The sequence below is a fragment of the Chrysochloris asiatica genome, unplaced genomic scaffold (genome assembly GCF_000296735.1).
Source record: "Chrysochloris asiatica unplaced genomic scaffold, ChrAsi1.0 scaffold00097, whole genome shotgun sequence".
NCBI lineage: Eukaryota > Metazoa > Chordata > Mammalia > Afrosoricida > Chrysochloridae > Chrysochloris > Chrysochloris asiatica.
The window spans coordinates 6,160,197-6,179,303 of record NW_006408615.1 but is presented as its reverse complement, the minus strand read 5'-3'; the positions used below and the strand labels follow the sequence as shown (position 1 = coordinate 6,179,303).

The 19,107-nt window shown below is 47.0% G+C and overlaps 1 protein-coding gene across 1 annotated transcript in view; it reads left to right on the top strand.

Annotated features, from left to right (window-relative positions):
• The first annotated feature begins 6,828 nt into the window (after window positions 1-6,828).
• Window positions 6,829-19,107, top strand: part of NUP50 (nucleoporin 50kDa) — a 24,924-nt gene continuing 12,645 nt past the window's right edge. The window contains exons 1-4 of the mRNA XM_006866835.1: window positions 6,829-6,897; window positions 12,607-12,690; window positions 15,309-15,495; window positions 16,892-17,572. Coding sequence (XP_006866897.1) covers window positions 6,829-6,897; window positions 12,607-12,690; window positions 15,309-15,495; window positions 16,892-17,572 — 1,021 coding nt within the window. The remainder of the gene's footprint in view (window positions 6,898-12,606; window positions 12,691-15,308; window positions 15,496-16,891; window positions 17,573-19,107) is intronic.

Below are 19,107 nucleotides of genomic sequence, written 5' to 3'. Positions count from 1 at the left end.
CTACCAGAGCTCCTTATTGTTAAGCACCTGAAAATCTTTTTTGGTGAAGTGTCTGTTCATGTCCTCTATCCATCTTGATTGGATTATTTGTATTCTTCTTGTTGAGATGTTGAAGTGTTCTATAAATTTTAATGAGAATTCCTTTGCCAAAAACGTGTTCCCAATCTGTAGGTGCTCGTAATACTCCTTTGGTGAAATCTTTTGATGCACATAAGCATCTAATTTTTAGGAGGTTCTAGTCATCTATTTTTTCTTTTGTGTTTTCAGTTATGTTTGATCATGTGTTTATGCCACGTATCAGAGTTTGTTCCTATTTTTCATTGATAATCTTTATAGTTCTAGGCTTCACAAGTAGGTCTTTAATCCATGTCGAGTTCATTTTTGCAAATGGTGTGAGATATGAGTTTTGTTTCATTCTTCTGCAAATGGCGTTCCAGTTTTGCCAGCACCTTTGTTACAGAGACTATATCTCCCCCATTTAATGGATTTGGGTCCAGATTAACTGACTCTAAGTGGATGGGTTTACTTCCAGGTTCTCAATTCTATTCCACTGATCTTTATGTTTTTTGTTGTAACAGTATCAAGCTGTTTTGACTACCATGGCTGTGTAAGTTTTGAGATCAAGAAGTGACAGGGTTCCTACTTCTGAACATGAATTTAAAAACAAAAACCAAAAAATTCTAAAACAAGCCTCCCCAGTCCCCAGTAGTGGGAAATTCAGGCTCATTTGTCAAGGATGTTAAAGCAAGTTGAAACTCTGGTCTCCTTGGAGTCAAATAAATCTCCTAGCAAGTGTTTTGCCCCTGGGTTTGGTCCATGTCCTGTGTCACAGTGTGGCTAGTTGTGTGAGAGTTGTCTGTTGACCACTGGGCAACCGCTGGGCTCTGGTCCATTTCATGACCAATCTTCTCCTCTCATGGATTTCTTTCTGTTGGTGGCAAGTTCATGAGGACATGTAAGATATCCGACGCATGCCCACGGTTTTTTGTGGCTTTAAGACTGGGGTAACTTCATAGAAATCATACGATACCTGGTGTATCATTCTTTTTGCATTCCAAAGAGAGGTGACCCAACAGAATGCGGAAATCATCAGACAATCTCTTTGATAGCCCATGGAAGTAAAGTTTTACTTTACTTAATATAGAAACGGCTGCAAGCATACATTGACAGAGAACTTCCAGAGGTTCAAGCCATATTTGGAAGAGGCTGTGGAATGAGGGATATCATTGCTGATGTCTGATGGCTCTTGGCTGAAAGCAGAGAATACCAGAAAGATGTTTTTGTTGTTGTTGTTAAGTGCCGTTGAATCAATTCCGACCCATAGCGACCCTGTATAGGGTTTCCAATGAGCAGCTGGTGATCTTGAACTGCTGACCTTGCAGATCAAATGGCTTTGCAGTCTGGTGCATTAACCCACAGTACCAAAGCAGGTACAGTCAAAATACTGTACTTTAGAAGCAAGAATGGCAAGACTTTGTCTTATGTACCTTGGACATGTTATCAGGAAGCCCCTAGAGAAGGATATGAAAAAGAGGAAGACCCTCAGGAGATGAATTGATACAGTGACTTCACCAATGAGCTCAAATACAACAGCAGTTGTGAGGCTGTGGCATAGGACAGGTAACTTATAGCTGTTGTCACTGAGTTGCAACTGACTTGGCATCTAACAATATACATATGCAACACAGTGTCCTCAGACACCCTATGCAGGGTCACTATGGGTCAGAATCAACTGGAAGGCACGGGCACTTACCAACGACAATACAGTCTCGAGATCATGCGTCTTTAATACCAGGGCCCTGGGTGGGCTCTTAAGGATGATTCAGAAACACTCTGAAACTGTATAAACTGTATTTCTACATGCAGGTTCTGCACAAACACTCCATAGTTTTTTTTAAAAGTATACACACAACACCCTCCAACAAACACACATTTTAAAAAATTAAGCATAAAACTTCTTATTATTCAGATTTCCTTATTAGCTCACAATGGGTCAAATTCCCCTTGTCTGGAGATAGTTTCTCTAACCTTTTAGCACCGGAGAATCAGGCAAAGCCACATTGTATATCTTACCCTAGGACTGTCCTGCTTGAAAATTCAGTATTCCAACAAAAGCACAAAACTTGACACTGCACACATGCATTCGCTCTTCCCCTTAAAAGCACGCTTGCAGACTTTAGCTTCGTTGATCCTAAGTTGTAGGGCAAGTTAGTTTACAGCTCCAGCATACAGCACAGAAAACAAATACAATGGGACGCCGAATGTGTTTTTCATCTAAGAGTAATTGATTACACAGTCCATAACTGTGCAGCACAAATGTTATTATATCCAGGCAGTCCCAACAGGGCCACCGCTGGCATGGTCTACTGGGAATTCGAAGGTGGGGCAGAGGCTGTAGAACGTGAAATTATCCGAAAGTCACCAAACGCGTTGATGGGGAGAGTTAGACCGAATTCCTGGGGCCACCCACACGGGAAAATGTCATCACGCTCGCTAACTGACCCTTCTCTCCCGACCTTCTCATAAGTCATCAGCCCCGTTGGCCCCACAGCAGCGATTCGCGCCCAAACGTCGCAAATTGCATTAGATCTCACATGACTCATGCGCCTAAACAAACGCCCAAAAAGCCCAAACTCCGGTTTTCCAGGCAAGGGCCGGCGAGTGGGTGCGCATGCGTGCGGCAGACACGCTCCGCCCAGTTACGGACGCGCCCCTCCCAGCGACGGCTTCCGAGTCCTGAGCGCTCACGCCTTGTGACGCCACTACCCCTGGAAGGAGGTGTGGCCGGCGAGGACTCCGACGCGCCTGCGCAGTAGCTGGACGCGGGCGTTTCTTTCCTCCCATTTTTTTCGAATTCGTTTTAAGGGGTAGATTCGAGTTACAAAATGGCGGCCTGGAGCGTCTTCCGCGCCGTTGCCCCGGCGGCCTCAGATTGAGCGGACAGCGCTCCCCTCATTTGCCAACGCAAAGAGACGAGCCCCCGGGGGTCATGGTGTTTGAGACTTTTGGCTTGCCGACCACCAAGTTCTTCGAGGCTCTCAGCGCACCGGAAGCGGCCGAGCGCGCCCGGCTGGGAGACCCGCGGCCGCCTCAGACCCAAGCGCCCGGACCACGACCGCGGAGCGTGTGCAGCGGCGACCGCCGGCGAGGTGAGAGGGTGGGGCGGCCAGCGCAGCCACGCAGCCGGGGCTGTTTGTGAAGCCGGCCGAGGCCCAGTAGCCGGGCCGGAGTCCGGCTTGGAGAGGCTGGCGCCGGCGCGGGGCCCCTGCGGCCCGGCCCAGGTAGGAGGCCCGGGGAGCCGTTGGCGAGGCTCCCTTCTCCCGATTCCGTCTCGTCCGTTGGCGAGCCCCAGGCAGCGCCTTTCTGGCCCGGCTTGGCTTTTTCCTGCCTGCTCGGGCCCCATAATGAAGCGATCCTGAGCCGTGCTTTTCCCCCAGGGAATTTCCCTTCCGGTGTACGCTTGCTGCTTGGTACCGTCTTCTTCCGGGCGCCTCACTAATTGTTGTTTGTTCGTACCATCGGATCCATTCCACCCGGTAGGACAGAGTAAAACTGCCTCCTTGGGTTTTCTAGGCTGCTATCTTCAGGGCGGCCGATCGCCAGGCCTTTCTTCCGCGCGGCTGCTGGTGGCTTAAACCGCTGAATTCTCTGTGTATTAGGGGAGCGCTTTAGCCCCACTTCCCTCGACTCGGTTCCGATTCCTAGCGACCCTGGAAGACCGAGTAGACCTGCCCCGTAGGCTTAGCCAGGCTGCAGATCTTTATAGACGCTGACGGCCTCAACTTTTCACCCGAGCGGCTGGTGGGTTCGAACCCTTGGTAGCAGTTTAGCCACTTTGGTGTTTGGGGCTTAGAGCGAGCGGATGTTGAGTTCAGTTCAACGATGACTCCCTCCCCAAACCCCACTCTCTTCTGTGTCCCCATTGGACAGAGTAGAACTGCTTCTTAGGGTTTCCCAGATGGTCTTTTGGGGACAGATCTTTTTCCTTCGACTTACCTGACTGTCGTTGTTAAGTACCCTTGTGGCACTTCCGACTCATAGCACTGGACTGAACTAAAAAATTCCGATGTTTGAGCCCACCAGCCGCCCCGCTGGAGAACGAGGAGGCATTCTGCACGCTCCGGATGATTTTAAAAAGCCTCGGAAATCCCGTTTAGGGGCCCTATGAGTCAGAACCAAGAGGGCACTTAGAAACAACAACATAGGGTTTCTGAGGAGCAGCTGGTGGGTTTGAACTGCTGACTTTGTGATTCAAACTGACTTTGCTGTCTAGTGCTTTATCCTACAGTGCCGCTCCAAGAAGACTAGGCACACACAAAGGGTTTTCCCCAATTTCTTGGAGTTGTGATTTATCACATTGCTTCCTACTTAGAGATCATTTCGTAAGTTGGTGCTTTTTTACTTAGAAGCAATAACAGGAGGCTTACCAGGTACCAGGGGTTGTTTCAAGTACCTCTACGTGATTTATTTCTTCTCTCTTGCAAGTTTGGGAGGAAAAATAGTTCATAGCCATTAACCAACCTTATTTCTTTAACAATGTTTGTTAAACTCTTCTTGTGCGACAGGTACTGTTTTAAACTGTTCATTTCTCATTTAATTAGCGTAACCTGCCCAAGCTCTCACAGCTAGAAAAGGGCAACCTAATGCGTTGCTTTCTCCAACATCTAATGTCCCAGTTTGCCCGTTGGACATCAGAGAGCGCACCTATTCTGAGCTTTTGGCACACATAATAAACAGGCCAAGATCCCTGCTGGTTCTTTACACCTAACTCAACACACATGGTGGCATGTGGAAGCAGCTGTGTTTATTTCGATGATTTGACAGTGCCTGTCCTCTCTTTAGTTGTGAATAGTTGTGCAAAGTTCAAATTTCACTCCTTTTACAGTTGACTTTCAGCTCCACCTTTTTTTTTTTTTTTTTTTTTGCCCAGAGTTAATCTAAAATCAAAAAACAAAAAACGACCATTTCAACTTCTCTTTTCCGCCCTCTGGTGGCGGTTGTTCAAGAGGAGGTAAATGGAAGAATCCTCAGATTCTTCCCCAAAGCAGATCAGTGAGGGGTTTCAACTCATAGTCACCCAGTACTGGGAGCAGAAAGCCTCATCATTCTCCTGAGATCCGTATTGGCTGTAAGGAATTACGTCTTTAAAAGTACCTTGTTTAATTTTGTTTGAATGGTGAAGGTGAATAGTCAAAGTTGACCCAGGGTTTTTGCAAAGGCATTAAAAAATTCCTCGGGTAATGGTTCAGGGGGAAAAAAAGGCATGTATTACATCAAAATCTTTGTACTTTAGAACCATGGTCTTGTAATTAGCAAAAGAGGCATGTGCTTGGAAAAGAACAGTTCAAATCTCATTAAGTGCTGTGGAGTAGATATTGACCCATAGGGACCCCTGTAAGGTTTCTGAGGAGTAGCTATTGGATTTGAACCAATAGCTATCAAAACTAGCAATCCAGTGCTTAGCTTACAGCATCACACTAGGATTCCAAAGCTCATTAGGACTGTGTTCAAAGTTGGAAGCCCCTGTGTGAGTAAGCTTTGGCATGCCAGCATTTGAGTATTAGTATCCAGGTACTGGGGGGACAACGGGGGACCTGTGAGCATGTGACTACCAACCGTGAGATTCCAAGAAGCTTTCTTAGGCCGGTGGGTGGTGGTGGTGGAGGCAGGTGTGCCGGAGGAGTCCAGGTGGGTTTCAGGAACCCTGGCAGACACCCAAACCTAAGGGACAAGTTCCTGAGCAAGAATGGACAGGCGTTTCAGTCCATTCTGTTGGCAAGTATGGGAAGAAGCCTGAGCTCTCGGTTTGGTGGTGGCTTGTTTTAATCGTGAAACATTAAACTGCTGTTAGGCTGAGAACACAGATGGCTGGTTTCCAGGATGGGCATACGCCCTGACTTTAGACAGATGCCTGTTACAGCTGTAGTGATACACCTGGCAGTCCTGCCTCTTCCCGACACGAGGGTCAGGCATTCTCGGGTGTTAACATTTCCATAGTCTAAATCATATCTTGACCCTAAAGCGCTGTCTTAGCTTACCAATATGCAATTTGGGTAAAATAAATGCTCAGTCTTGGGAAACAGGCTTTCCTGTCAACTCTCTTTCCAGAGTAGTCCTAGTGTGAAGAGGTTTCTCATTCCTGATTGAAATTCTCATCTGACGCTGAGCTTCCTTGATTTTAAAGAGAATTTTTGGACTAGTGTTCTCTGTGTCTAGGTTGCAAGGTTCTTGTACATAGGTTATGTTAGTTAAGCACATGAGGATTGTATACCATACTTAAGTTGCCAGGGTTTTTAAAAATCACTATTTTCCCATTTTCCTGATGGAGTTGATTTAGTGATGGGTAGCAAGAGCGCCCGTGTTTCTGAGCTGTGCTCCATGACCTCCTAGTGTGGTGTCGAGTCGGTTCCAGCTCATAGTGACCCCGTATAGGGCTTCCAGGGAGCAACTGGTGAGGTTGAACCACTGACCTTTTGGTTCATATCAACCTTGCAGTTCAATACTTAACCTTCAGAGCCACATCAGGCCTCCCTTGTTGTTGTTGTTGTTGTTGTTGTTGTTGTGTGCCATCAATTCAATCCTGACTCAGCAACCTTGTATAGGCTTTCCGAGAATGGCTGATGAGTTTGACCTGTGACCTTGGGTTAGTAGTCCATTGCTTATCTTGCCAGGACTCTTGACACCACCAGCACAGAGTTCCACTGGTGTCAGGAACCTTTGTCTCTCATTTTGTGCTGGAATGGATTTTTAAATACCTCATGAGAGTGGACTCTTCATCTGGAAAATTTAGTTGTTGACTTTCCTTTTCTGTATCTTAGGTTCAGAAAAATGGCCAAAAGAATCGCTGAGAAGGAATTGACGGATAGGAATTGGGATCAAGAAGATGAAGCTGAAGAGGTAAAAAGTAATTCCTGTGACACTGATTTCATGCTGCTTCTAAGGTGAAATTTGTTTTGAGCTTCCTCATGATGTCTTTGTGGTAGAAATGAAAAGACCTTTTAAGTCCGTCCTGACCGGTAAGTGTCCCCAGTAGCCGTCCTTGATAAGTACCGTGGTCCCCTGTAGGTGTCCTTGGTAAGTACCGTGGTCCCCTGTAGGTGTCCTTGGTAAGTACCGTGGTCCCCTGTAGGTGTCCTTGGTAAGTACCGTGGTCCCCTGTAGCCGTCCTTGGTAAGTACCGTGTCCCTTAGAGCCTGTCGTTGGCGCGGAAAGCAGCACAAGCACAAAGTGGGCTTCCCCCCTAACACTGAGCCCTGGGCTGGCCTCTTTTGTCGAAGGAGCTCCTTCCTGAAGTTCCCGAAATACCTGGTGTGGAACGTGTCCTTTAGTCACGGCTGTAGGCTAAGTGGTTTACTCACTGGAGCTGGCCACAGCGCTGGCAGTCTAGCCTGAAAGATGGTTCACTGCCACCACCTTGGTCTGCCAAGCCCTCATTTTACATTTCAGAAGCTTAAGGTCGCCGCTCCAATTCTTAGGCTTCTTGGAGGCCTGCCTAGTGGATCAGAGACCCCAACAATTGGCTTCTAGAAATAGAATTGTCTAAATCTTGTGCCTCTTTGCGTTGGCCTAGTTTACTTCCCAACACAACAGAAATGTCTTCTCTGAGGAAATCTTGTCGTTTGTCCCCTATAAAGTATAAGGCATGGCTACAGTCCTGGCGTGGCACTGGACTGCAGAGTCTGTCTGAACCTCAAGGTCGGTGGTTCAAGCTCAGCTGCTACTCAGAAACCCTATGTTGTTGTTGTTAAGTGCTGTTGAGTTGATTCCAACCCATATACACTGTGTAGGGTTTCCAAGGAGCAGCTGGTGAGCTTGAACTGCCGACCTTGCAGTTCAAATGGCTTTGCAGTCTGGAGCATTAACATATAGCCCCACACCAGGACTCCTCCTGTGCAGGGTTGCTAAGGGTGGAAATCGACTCAGCGACACTTAACAACATTTTTAGTGCCTCATTAGCAGTTTAAGCCTCCCGGGCCAATCCACTAACCAAGTTAGCCTTTCTAGTTATTAACGTTAGATGCTATAAAATACCTGAGAGAGTGTTTCCAAGATTGTTTTTTGATGGCTGTCTTCCTGCTTTCTGAATCTGTTCTTTCAAGTACAGTCATGTGCCACATCATGTCCATCCGGGGACCATTAGCTGCAAAAAATTTGCCGTGTAACAGTGTGTGCTTCGACTTTTTTCAACATCATGGATTAGGAATCTTTTGAGTGTTGTAGTGTTATCTCTGTTCGGTTTTCTTTTGAAAAATATTACCATAAACTGCATTGTGGCTCCCAAATGCAACAGAACCAGTGTTAGTGGTAACCTCAGCAAGAGGCAGGGGACTAGGATGGATTCAGAAGCGAGACAGGAGGTTACTGAACACGAAGAGGAAAATTCGTGAACGCTGTTGCACGTGACAGTCCCAGTGATCTCAAAAACCAAGAGAGATTCCCATGCAGTTACAAGATTGGTTCCACTGAAAGCTACGAGACTGATGGAAAAGCCAGAGGGCCCCAGATCAGATAGGAAGACCCTGCTGACATGCTAGGGGGTAGGGGTGACCAAGCACTTGGCTGCTAACTGGAAGGTCAGCCACTTGCACTTACCAGCAGCTCTACTGTAGAAAGGTGTAGCGGTCCCCTTACAGAAAGATGACCACCTTGGCAGTCCTATGGGGCATTCCAACTCTGACCTATAAGATAGCTATGAGTTGGAATCGACTCATTGGCAGTGGATTGGGTTTGGTTAACAACAGAACAACGCAAAGTTTCATGAAGTCTAGATTACCATATATGGTTTGCTTAGGCATAAAAATATTTCAGGTGTGGAAGAAGTCATGTTTAGGCAGTTGCTAGTGGAATGAGTCTGGAAAGGCTTTCATTTTGGGCAAGTGCAGCCAAGGGTCCTATTATTAAGTGCTGATAAGTCAGTTCCATCTCAGAGCAACCCTGTATAGGGTGTTTGAGGAGCAGCTGGTAGGTTTGAACTACCAGCCTTGTAGTTAGCAGTCCAGTGCTGATCCTAGTACTACTACACTAGGCCTCCTAGGGAGCCTTCTTTTAACTGTAGCAGGATCTGAAATGGTTAGTGGTGGTGTTAAGTGCAGTTGAATTGACTCTGACCAGTGTGACCCCAAGTATGACAGTGAAACACTGCCACTGTGTTCATCCTGTTGAGAGTCTGCCTCTTTTCCACTGACCATTTCCCCAGCATGATGTCCTCCAGGGACTGGTCTCTCCTGATGACATGTCCAGAGGACATTGAGACCACGATTTGCCATCCTTGTTACAGAGGAGCATTGTGGCTGTACTTGTAAGACAGATTTATTTTTTTTCTGTCAATTCATAATATACTTAATATTCACTATCACCATAATTCAAATGCATCCATTCTCAAGTCTTTCTTACTCGTTGTCCAGTTTTCACATGAATATGAGATAATTAAGACTCCTTAACTTGGGTTAGTGGATTCTTAGTCTTTAAGGGGACATATTTGCTTTTTGACACCTTAGTGAAGTATTGCCCATTGCAATACGCTGTCTGATTTTTGAACTGCTGCTTCCATGGGCATCGATTATGAATTCAAGTAAAACGCCATCTTCAGTCTCTCCTCCATTTGTCATGCTGTTGCTCATTGTTTTGATCACTGTTGTTGTTTGGTGCCATTAAGTCTGTTACTGACTCATAGCTTGTACCTTACACACAAAAGGACAAAATGCTGCCTGGCCCTCACAGTAGTTGCTACACTTGAGCCCATTGCCACTGTCACTGTGCCAAGCCATCTCTTTTGGGGTCTTCCTCTTTTTTGCCAAACCACCACTTTACCAAGCATGATGCCCTTCTCCAGGGACTTGTCACTCCTGATACGTCCGAAGTCTGGCCATCCTGACTTCAAGGAGCATTCTGATTGTACTTCTTCCAGCACAGATCTGTTTGTTCTTTTGGTAGTCCATGGTACTTTGAATATTCTCCTCCAACACCACGACTCAAGTGCATCACTCCTTCTAGGGTCTTTATTCATTGTCCAACTTCCACATGCTTATGAAGTGATTGAAAAATTCCAAGGCTTGGGTCAGGAGCATCTTAATCCTCAAAGTGACATCTTTGCTCTTGAGCACTTTAAAGAGGTCTTGTGCAGCAGATCTGACTAATGCAATACATCATTTGGTTTTTTGACTGCTGCTTCCATGCGTGTTGATGGTTGATCCAAGCAAAACGAAGTCTTTGACATCTTCAAGCTTTTCTTCATTTATCTTGATGGTTATTAATTGGCCCAGTGGTACGGTTTTTGTTTTCTTTACCTTGAGGTGCAACCCATACTGAAGGCTGTGGTCTTTGATCTTCATCAGTAAGTATTTTACTTTCAGCAAGCAGGGTTGTAGCTTCTGCATAATGAGTCTTCCTCCAATTCTAATGCCACGTTCTTCATACAGTTCAGCTCCTCGGATTGGATTATTTGCTTAGCATACAGGTGGAATAAGTGTGGTGAAAGAAATACAACCCTGGCGCATACTCTTCTAATTTTAAACCATTCAGTGTTACCTTGTTCTAGTCAAACAACTGCCTCTTGGTCTATATATAGGCTCCTCATGAGCACAATTAACTTAGAGAATACTTATTCTCTGCAATGTTGTCCATAGCTTGTCATGATCCACACAGTAGAAAGCCTTTGAATAGTCAATAAATCACAGGTAAACATTTGGGTGTTCTCTGCGTTTAGCCAAGATCCGTCTGACATCAGCAGTGAGATTCCCTCATTTCATGTCCTCTTCTGAATCCAGCTTGAACCTCTGAAAGTTCTTTGTCAAAGTATTGTTGGAGCCATTTTTTAATTACCTTTAGCAAATTTTACTTAATCATTAATGTAGTGTTAATGATATTGGCCAGTGATTTTTTTCGCATTCCATTGGTCACCTCTCTTTGGAATGGGTACAGATATGGATCTCTTCTAGTTGTTGGGCCACGTAGCAGTCTTCCAAAGTTCTTGGCACAGGTGAGTGAGGGCCAGGGATTGATGAGCTGAGAGGGACTGGTACTGGCCATTTTAAGTGTGACGATCACGTAGTTTACTTTGCTGGGAATGACAGATTGAAGAAGAATGGTGTTGCATTCAACATCAAAACATCTCAAGATCTACCTTGGAAGTACAACACTGGCTGTCTGACTGGATCATATCCATGTGCCTACAAGAAAGGCGAGTTACTACAACTCTTACATTTATGCACCAACCACTAAAGCCAATGATGATGCGGTCTGAAATTGATCAAACATGCAGCCAGGATGTATTGATTGATAATTACCTAGCAATTGGAATGTAAAGGTTGGAAGCAAAGAAGAAGGATCAGTCGTTGGAAAATACGGCTTTGGTGATAGAAATGATGCAGGAGATCACATTAATTTTGCAACATCGATGACTTCTTCATTGCAAATACCTTTTTAAACAATATAAACGATAACTATACACATGGGCCTCATCAGATAGAATACACAAGAAATCAAATTGACTACATCTGTGGAAAGAGACAGTGGAAACACTCCATATCGTCAGCCAAAACAAGACCGAAGACAGATGTGGAACAGACCATCACTTGCTCATATGCAAGTTCAGACTGAAGCTGAAGAAAGTGAAAACAAGTCCACGAGAACTAAAATATGACCTTGAACATGTCCCACCTAAGTTTAGAAAGGACCAAAATGGACTTCAGAAGAGATTCTAAAACTTCATCTCCAGCATAGTAATGCTAGGAGAAATGGAAGGAATGTGAGGAGGCAAAAGAGCTGAATAGAATATTTCAAAGGGCACTTCGAGAAGACAGAGTCAAATTATAGTGAAATGTCCAAAGACCTGAGCTTAGGAAATTGCAAGGGTAGAACTTGCTCAGTATTTCTCAAGCTGAAAGAATTAAAGAGAAAATTTAAGCCTGGAGTTGCAATATCAAAGGATTCTATGGACAAAATATTGAATGATGTAGAAAGCATCCAAAGAAAATGGGAGGAATTTGCAGTCACTGTGTTAAAAAGAAATGGTTGGTGTTCCACCGTTTCAAGAGGTGCCATGTGATCAAGAGCCAGTGATCCTGAAGGCACTGGCCAAGAACAAGGCTCTGGGAATTTGATAGGATGCAAGTTGGAATCTTTCAACAAACTATAAGTGCAGGTGAGACCATTTTCAAGATTCTGGTTTTGGGCATCTGAATTTCAGAACTGGTGCTACTACAACTGATTGTAATCTGTAAGGTGTGCCTTCAGGCATTTGACTTAAGAAAGATTTTGCTTCTTGAAATGGAACTTTTATTCTATGTTTTGTTTTGTTTTTTTAATATCTTAGAATGTACCGGACTTTAATCTGAAGAATTGGTTATTAACAGTCTCCTCGGAAGTGTTTGGCTTGCATACCTTGCCCTCCTTTGTGCGTACGGGGATTTGAAGCCTGTGTGAATGGTTGGATGCTGGGAGTTCTTGATGCTCCTTAGTTGGAATTGTACTTTGTCATTTGTGTGATAAAGTAACAATATTTGAAAAACAGCAGATATGTTAGATAAATTTGTTATAACTTTTTTGGTGGTTCATTTTGTCTCATTGTTGACTTTCTCTTACTCTTTAATTTGTGCTCTCCTGCAGGTGGGAACATTCTCAGTGGCCAGTGAGGAAGTCTTGAAGAATAGAGCCATAAAAAAAGCAAAACGTAGAAATGTTGGCTTTGAAGTGAGTGCTTTTTTCTTTAGCATTTGACATTGAAGCCTAATTTGATGTCTGCCTTGCAGAGCATTCCCACCTCTGGGAGCGAGCCCATAACAGACCACCTAAACATGTCTCCTGTTGTTGTTGAGTTCTGTGGAGTTGGTTCCGACTCACAGTGACACCCTACACAGGGTTTCCGAGGCTGGATATCTTTACGGGAGCAGAAAGCCTCATCTTTCTCCCACGGAACAGCTAGTAGTTTTGAACTGCTGACCTTGAGGTTAGCAGCCCAATTCATAACCACTATGCTACCAGAGCTCCTTCTATTCCTTGTAAAAACCTGTAAAGTGTCAAATCTGTACCTTCAAAGGGGAGGAGCCTAAGCAGCTGAAGAAACGAAGTAGACAGATTCCAACTGAGTGACAAGAGGAAGAAGAAAAACAAGGGCAGTGATAGGAAAGGCCAGGGAGGAGGAGTGAGCCAGGGCCCGTAAGTCAGCTCGCCACGTCCTCTCTGTGCCTGGGACCCTGGTTGGGGGAGGGCAGAGGCAAGTCCTGAACTAGCACAGAAGCCCTTTGCGGGCAGTGAGTGTTAGATGCTTCACCTCCGTGCTTGACGTACAAAGCTGAACATTCATTGGGACGGTCACGGAGCCTGCATTCAGCAGTTACCCCACGCCCACCATGCTCCCATGTACATTAGACCCGGAGCGCCATCTCAGTGTTATGGCATCAGTTGTCAGGAGAGGCCTGCACCTCCCGGTGGCCACTTTGGGGTGCCCCTCACCTCGCAGTTGGTGGTGGCACTCTGTCAGTGTCCTTTAGTTCCAGGCTGTCTGCTGAGCTCTTACCGTTCTTGCCTTGAGACTGGTGAGTAGCTGGGTGTCGGTTCACTGTGGAGAGACAGGGGAGAGACATTTAGGGAGGAAGTGATTCGATGGGAAACATTTTGTTTGGAGTGCCCATGAGATGTGCTGGTTGAGGACTCAGACGAGGAATTGGGTGGTGAGTATAGCTCTGGGAGAAGCCGGCTGCAGACGAGCTCCAGCTTCTTGGTGACTGAGGATGCAGGAGTGGAAGCAAGACAGCTTCGCCCAAACCTTGGCCAAAGCAAAGTGACGTAAACGTGAACAGAGCATTGGAAGCCACATCTCTTTTTGCCAAACTTCATAATTTTGTGTTTCCATCAGAATTTGTATATTGAATTAATAAAATACCAAGGTGCTGGTGTGTTGCGGCTTTTCCCAAATAGTGACTTTACTGGTTCACGCAGCAGATCTGGTGGGCACTGGGGATACTCTGGTGCATGAAAATGACCCAATCTCCCTGCCTGTGGAGCAGACGTCCAATGAGGGAGGCGGGGGTGTGGAGAGCCCCTGGACAGCTTCCAAGTCATCTCTTGAGTCTCATTTTCTAATGTCACCATTCCTTTTGTTAAGACCAGTAGTTCTTGGCAGTTCTGGGTGATGATTCTAGAGCCAATTTGCTGTTAGCAGTCTCTGGAATAGCTAGAAATACCATGTGGCCTTAAAATCTACAGTACACCTAAAAGGCCCTAAAGAGCCCCTGCTTTACATCGCATTGCTGGGTCATTGCTTTCCAGTGGTGTGTTGTAAGTAATAGTGACTTAAACTTTGATTGCATTGCTCAACCTCAGATGCTAACCTATATTTGTTACCTGCATTAAGTCCACACCTGTTAAGATCTGGCATTTACCTTGTCTCATTAGACACGACCCTAAATGTCCATGGCCAGTGAGCGCCTGGAATGCTGGTTGTGACTGAAACCCCTGTCTTGGTTGGACAGTGTGTGGTGACATTAAATGAACTGGCAGTTAATGGGGCAGTCCTACTTTGAGTAAGTGGGGTGTGAGGTGTATGTGGGACCAGTGTGCTTTCTCTGAGACACTCACAGGCATGTATTCCTCTGATGGGTTGTTGAAAACAGTTCCTAGGGCAACCCTTGGAACTTTGGTCCAGGAAACAGATTCATGTCCCTGCAGTGGGACCACAGCTTTGAAAATGAAACACTATGAACTTATCAGGGGCTCATAGGAATGCCAACATTTCCCAGACTGCGTAGCTTAGTGATTGAAAAAGCGAGAAACAGTGACCAGTAATCTGCTAGAGAGATCCTGGCTTCCAGAAGCACTGAGGACAGTTGGGAGCATGACCAGAATCTAGATGGGAGATTCTCAAATCCAGCGTCTGTAGGCTGAAAACCGGTTGAAAGCTACCAACATTTTTAGAAATGGAAGTGTAAGTGGGTATTATCCACCCTTCCTGTGCATCTGATCCAATTATATGTACAGGTCCAGCAGGCTGATGTACATGAAATCTTTCACTCGGGTTCAGCTGTACTAAGAATGTGTTTTCATTCCTCGGGCCTGGGTGGTAGATTATTGCCTTGGTTTTTTGTTTTTTTGTTTTTTGACCTTTTATGTGAAATACGCATTCTACATCTGACAGTCCAGTCCCTCTCATGGTGCTCCGGGCGCTCCCTATGCGCCAGTCCCTTGTTCTGGGTGGGCAGTTTCTGTCTCATGTGGTTCAGGAGGAGCCTGAGGGCTATTTAACTACAGTGTGACTGTCAGTTGCTTGCTTACTTGGTGATGTCTGATGTGCACTCTTCTTTCTGTTTCAGTCTGATAGTGGTGGAGCTTTTAAGGGTTTTAAAGGTTTGGTCGCGCCTTCTGGAGGAGGAGGAGGATTTTCGGGATTCGGGAACGTGGCAGGAGTGAAGCCGTTGGGACTGTCCAATGGGAGCAGCACCCCCAGCACCCCTGTCTTGAGCAGTACACAGGCAGCAGCAGAGACCAAGGCCGCCTTCAGTAAGTAGCTTCTGAGGACACTCTGTGAAGAAGAACTTGGCAAAGAAATGCATGTCCTGGTACTGGAACTGAGCCAAGCAAGAGGCTAACGAGAGGGGTAGAAGCCGGGGACTTCAGCTGTGTACAGAGTGGAAGCGCCATCTAGTTGGTTCCAATTCAGTTTCTGAGGTGCGGCTGGTGGGTTTGAGATTCCGACTTTGTAGTCAGCAGTCCAGTGTTGATCCTACAGAACCAAACTAAGTATCTAGAGTTTTAGGGGATAGAAATCAGAAGATGTCAACAACTATGTAAGACGTAGGCGTAAAAACCCAAGAGACAGCAGCTGTGGACAGAGTTAGGGGTAGAGGCCTGGGAGACATCAGCTGTGGACAGAGTTAGGGGTAGAGGCCTAGGAGACATCAGCTGTTGACAGAGTTAGGGGTAGAGGCCTAGGAGACATCAGCTGTGGACAGAGTTAGGGGTAGAGGCCTGGGAGACATCAGCTGTCGACAGAGGGGTAGAGGCCTGGGAGACATCAGCTGTGGACAGAGTTAGGGGTAGAGGCCTAGGAGACATCAGCTGTGGACAGAGTTTTAGGGGTAGAGGCCTAGGAGATGTCAGCTGTGAACAGGATGAGGGGTAGATATCAGCTGTGTAGCGTGAGGGACACAGAGACCCGGGAGACATTAGAGGTATACAGAGTTAGGGGTAGAATACAGGCTTTTCAGCCCAAATGGACCTGGCTCCTGTTCTCAGCATATCCCCATGAAAAAAAAGCCCCTTGACCTCTGAGCCTCAGAAGACTCTACTCTATAAAGGGTTCCCTGCCACCCATCCGTTCGTGGGCCATATGCCAGTGAGGCTCAAGGGTACTGTCCCTGCCGTGGGGCCTCCTGCCTGGGTTTGGTTGGCACCAGGTGTGTTGCCTGCCTGCCCTGATTATAGGGAGGGGTGAAGCAAGCCACAGAGAGTGGGCTTGAATGATCAGGTTGGACCTGGCTAACTAATGTGGCTTCTGTTCAGATGTAAACAAATGTGTGTGCACTCTACCCTGTTGGGGCCCTGAGTGGTACACGTAATTGTTATCAGCTGTCCACCAAAAGGGTTGTGGGTGGACTCTGCCTATAGGCACCTCCAAAGAAAGGCCTGGAGGTGGACTTCCCACGTAGAAGCTGCTGCTGACCCTGACGCACACGGGTCGTCCTGAGTTGGGCTGGCGGCTAGTGCTGCTCAGACTCTGGCAACAGTCTGTAGACCGGCAAAGTGAGGGGACATTGCCGCTCGGTACAGGCCTGGGTGACTTGTTGGGTGCCGCCGTATGAGCAGCGGCTCGCTGGTCTGGCCCTTCCTGCACAGGTCCTCCCACCTAGATGCTCATCAAACCCACGTCTTCTAAGTGCCTTCTCATTTTCTACAGGTTCTCTTACTGCCAACGGCCCCACCTCTTTGGGTGAGAAAAAGATTTCAAATCCTAAAACGAATGGTAACAGTCCACAGCCCTCTTCCAGCTTGTCCACGCATGCAGCGTGCCAGGGGAGTGCCTATCACAAGCAGTTGGCAGCCTTAAACTGCTCCGTGCGTGACTGGATCACAAAGCACGTGAACACAAACCCGCTGTGTGACCTGACCCCCATCTTCCAGGACTACGGGAGGTATCTAGCGGACATTGAACAGCACCATGGGGACGGCGGCGGTGGCAGTAGCAACAGCAGTTCTGAAAGTGAAATCAGCAAGATGCCTGTTGAGGCGCAGACTCCTTCGCTGTTTGGGTCAACAAAATTACAGCAAGAATCAACGTTTTTGTTCGCTGGCAACAAACCCGAGGCATCGTCTGAGAAGACCACAGAAGCCTTGTCTGAGAAGAAGACGGCAGAAGCGTCCCCAGGAGTGCCCCCTGCCTCCTCGTTCACCTTTGGCAAGAAAGTTGACAGCGCCGTGTTGAGCTCCCTGAGCTCCGGGCCCCTGACTGGATTTTCTTTCTCCCCTGGAAACACCAGTTTGTTTGGCAAAGATACGGCCCAGAGCAAGCCGGGCTCTTCACCATTTGCCCCCAAAGCTCTGGAGAGCCAAGCAGAAGGCGGCGGCAGCGAGTGCAAAGGTAACTACATAGATCGGGGCTGTCGATTGACTTTAAATTCGTGTCTCATCTTTGGTGGTGGTGGTTTGTACTAACGGAGACCCTGTACTGGGTTTCCAAGGAGTGACTGGTAAGTTTGAACCACCATCCAGCGGTTAGCAGTCTAGGGCTTGTCCTACTGCATCTCATGTTTAGTGGGGAAAAGTCAGACAGACTTTTGATGCAGGTGGATTGGATTCTATCCTCTGGACTATAATCAACCCTTTAAAATAAACAAGAAGGCTGTTCCATAACCAGGGGTGGCTAGTTTTCCCAGGAGGGAGCTGGCCTGAGCACCTTTCCCCACAGCAGTCGAGGGCACTGTGAGGTGTCTACAGACTGGGTCGGAGCAGGCTGGCTGCTCTGCCAAGCAGTCCTCTCCCTCTGACACTGGGTTTCCTGGTGCACGTGTTCATCCCGGGTGGGCCTTATGCAGTGATGACGTGCTGATCCTTACCCGTACAGGTATGGAAACAGCACAGCGGGCTCTTCCAGGAGGTGCAGGGCTCTGCCTCGGAAGTGGACGCTTCCCTCCTGGAGCTGTCATCCGCTCCTGCGCAGTCTGCCCTGCAGCCAGAGCTTAAGGGGCGCTGGAGGAGCTCCCTTCTCTTTCTTTTCAGAGACTCGGTGGAGAGGTGCTGAATTTGGGGTAACTGCCCAGTGTCTAGGGGCTTCCATGCTCTGTAAGAGACCTGGGGCAGGAGGCGAGCCTGATGGGTACCTGGGAGCTCCCCTCTGAAACATTTCCCAGGCGGTGCTAAGGCACCAATTTGAGAACCATGACCCAGTTGAGTGTCAGAACACCTTTTTTCTTAGGCAAAAATTACCTAGTAACAAAGGCCGATTCTGGGCTTTGGAGGTAGGTGCAGCAGGGTCAGGCCCAGACTATAGAGTACCGCAGTAACATGCAGGTAGCCACCATGGAACGATTCACAACCAGGAATCGGTTTCCAGCTGCGCATAAAAGTCAGGGTGATGCTTGGCTTACATTCTTAACAGTTGGGTTGTGGAGGTGTGGGTTACAGTTATTGTTAAGTGCAGTTTCTACTTTAGAGACCCTACATAGGGTTTCTGAGATACAGCTGGTGAGTTTGAACTGCCGACCTTGTGATCTTGTGCTTATCTTAGAGCGCCTCACCAGGACTCTGTGGGAGTCAGAGGAAGCCCTAAATCTGTTTAGTATCTTTATGTAAATTCAGTCTCCCCTGAGTTCTTTGTGACATGTAACAGGCAAAGTGTCATTCCTCAGCATGGTGTGGCAATGTGCAGGGCAGGGGCCGGGATGAAGGCCGTGAGAAACCCGCCGAGACTTGGATTGCTCAGTGGGGGGATTCTCTGAACACAGTCAGCTGTGTGTTGGCTACCTGCTTTTCTGTCCTTAGTTGTGGTTTGTATGTTTATTACACTGTCGTAGTTGGTTGACAGCTTTGCTGGATAAAGGATTCTTGGGTGGCAGTTTTTTCTTTCAGGGTTTTATATATGTCTCCCCATTGCCTTCTTGCTTTGCATGGTTTCTG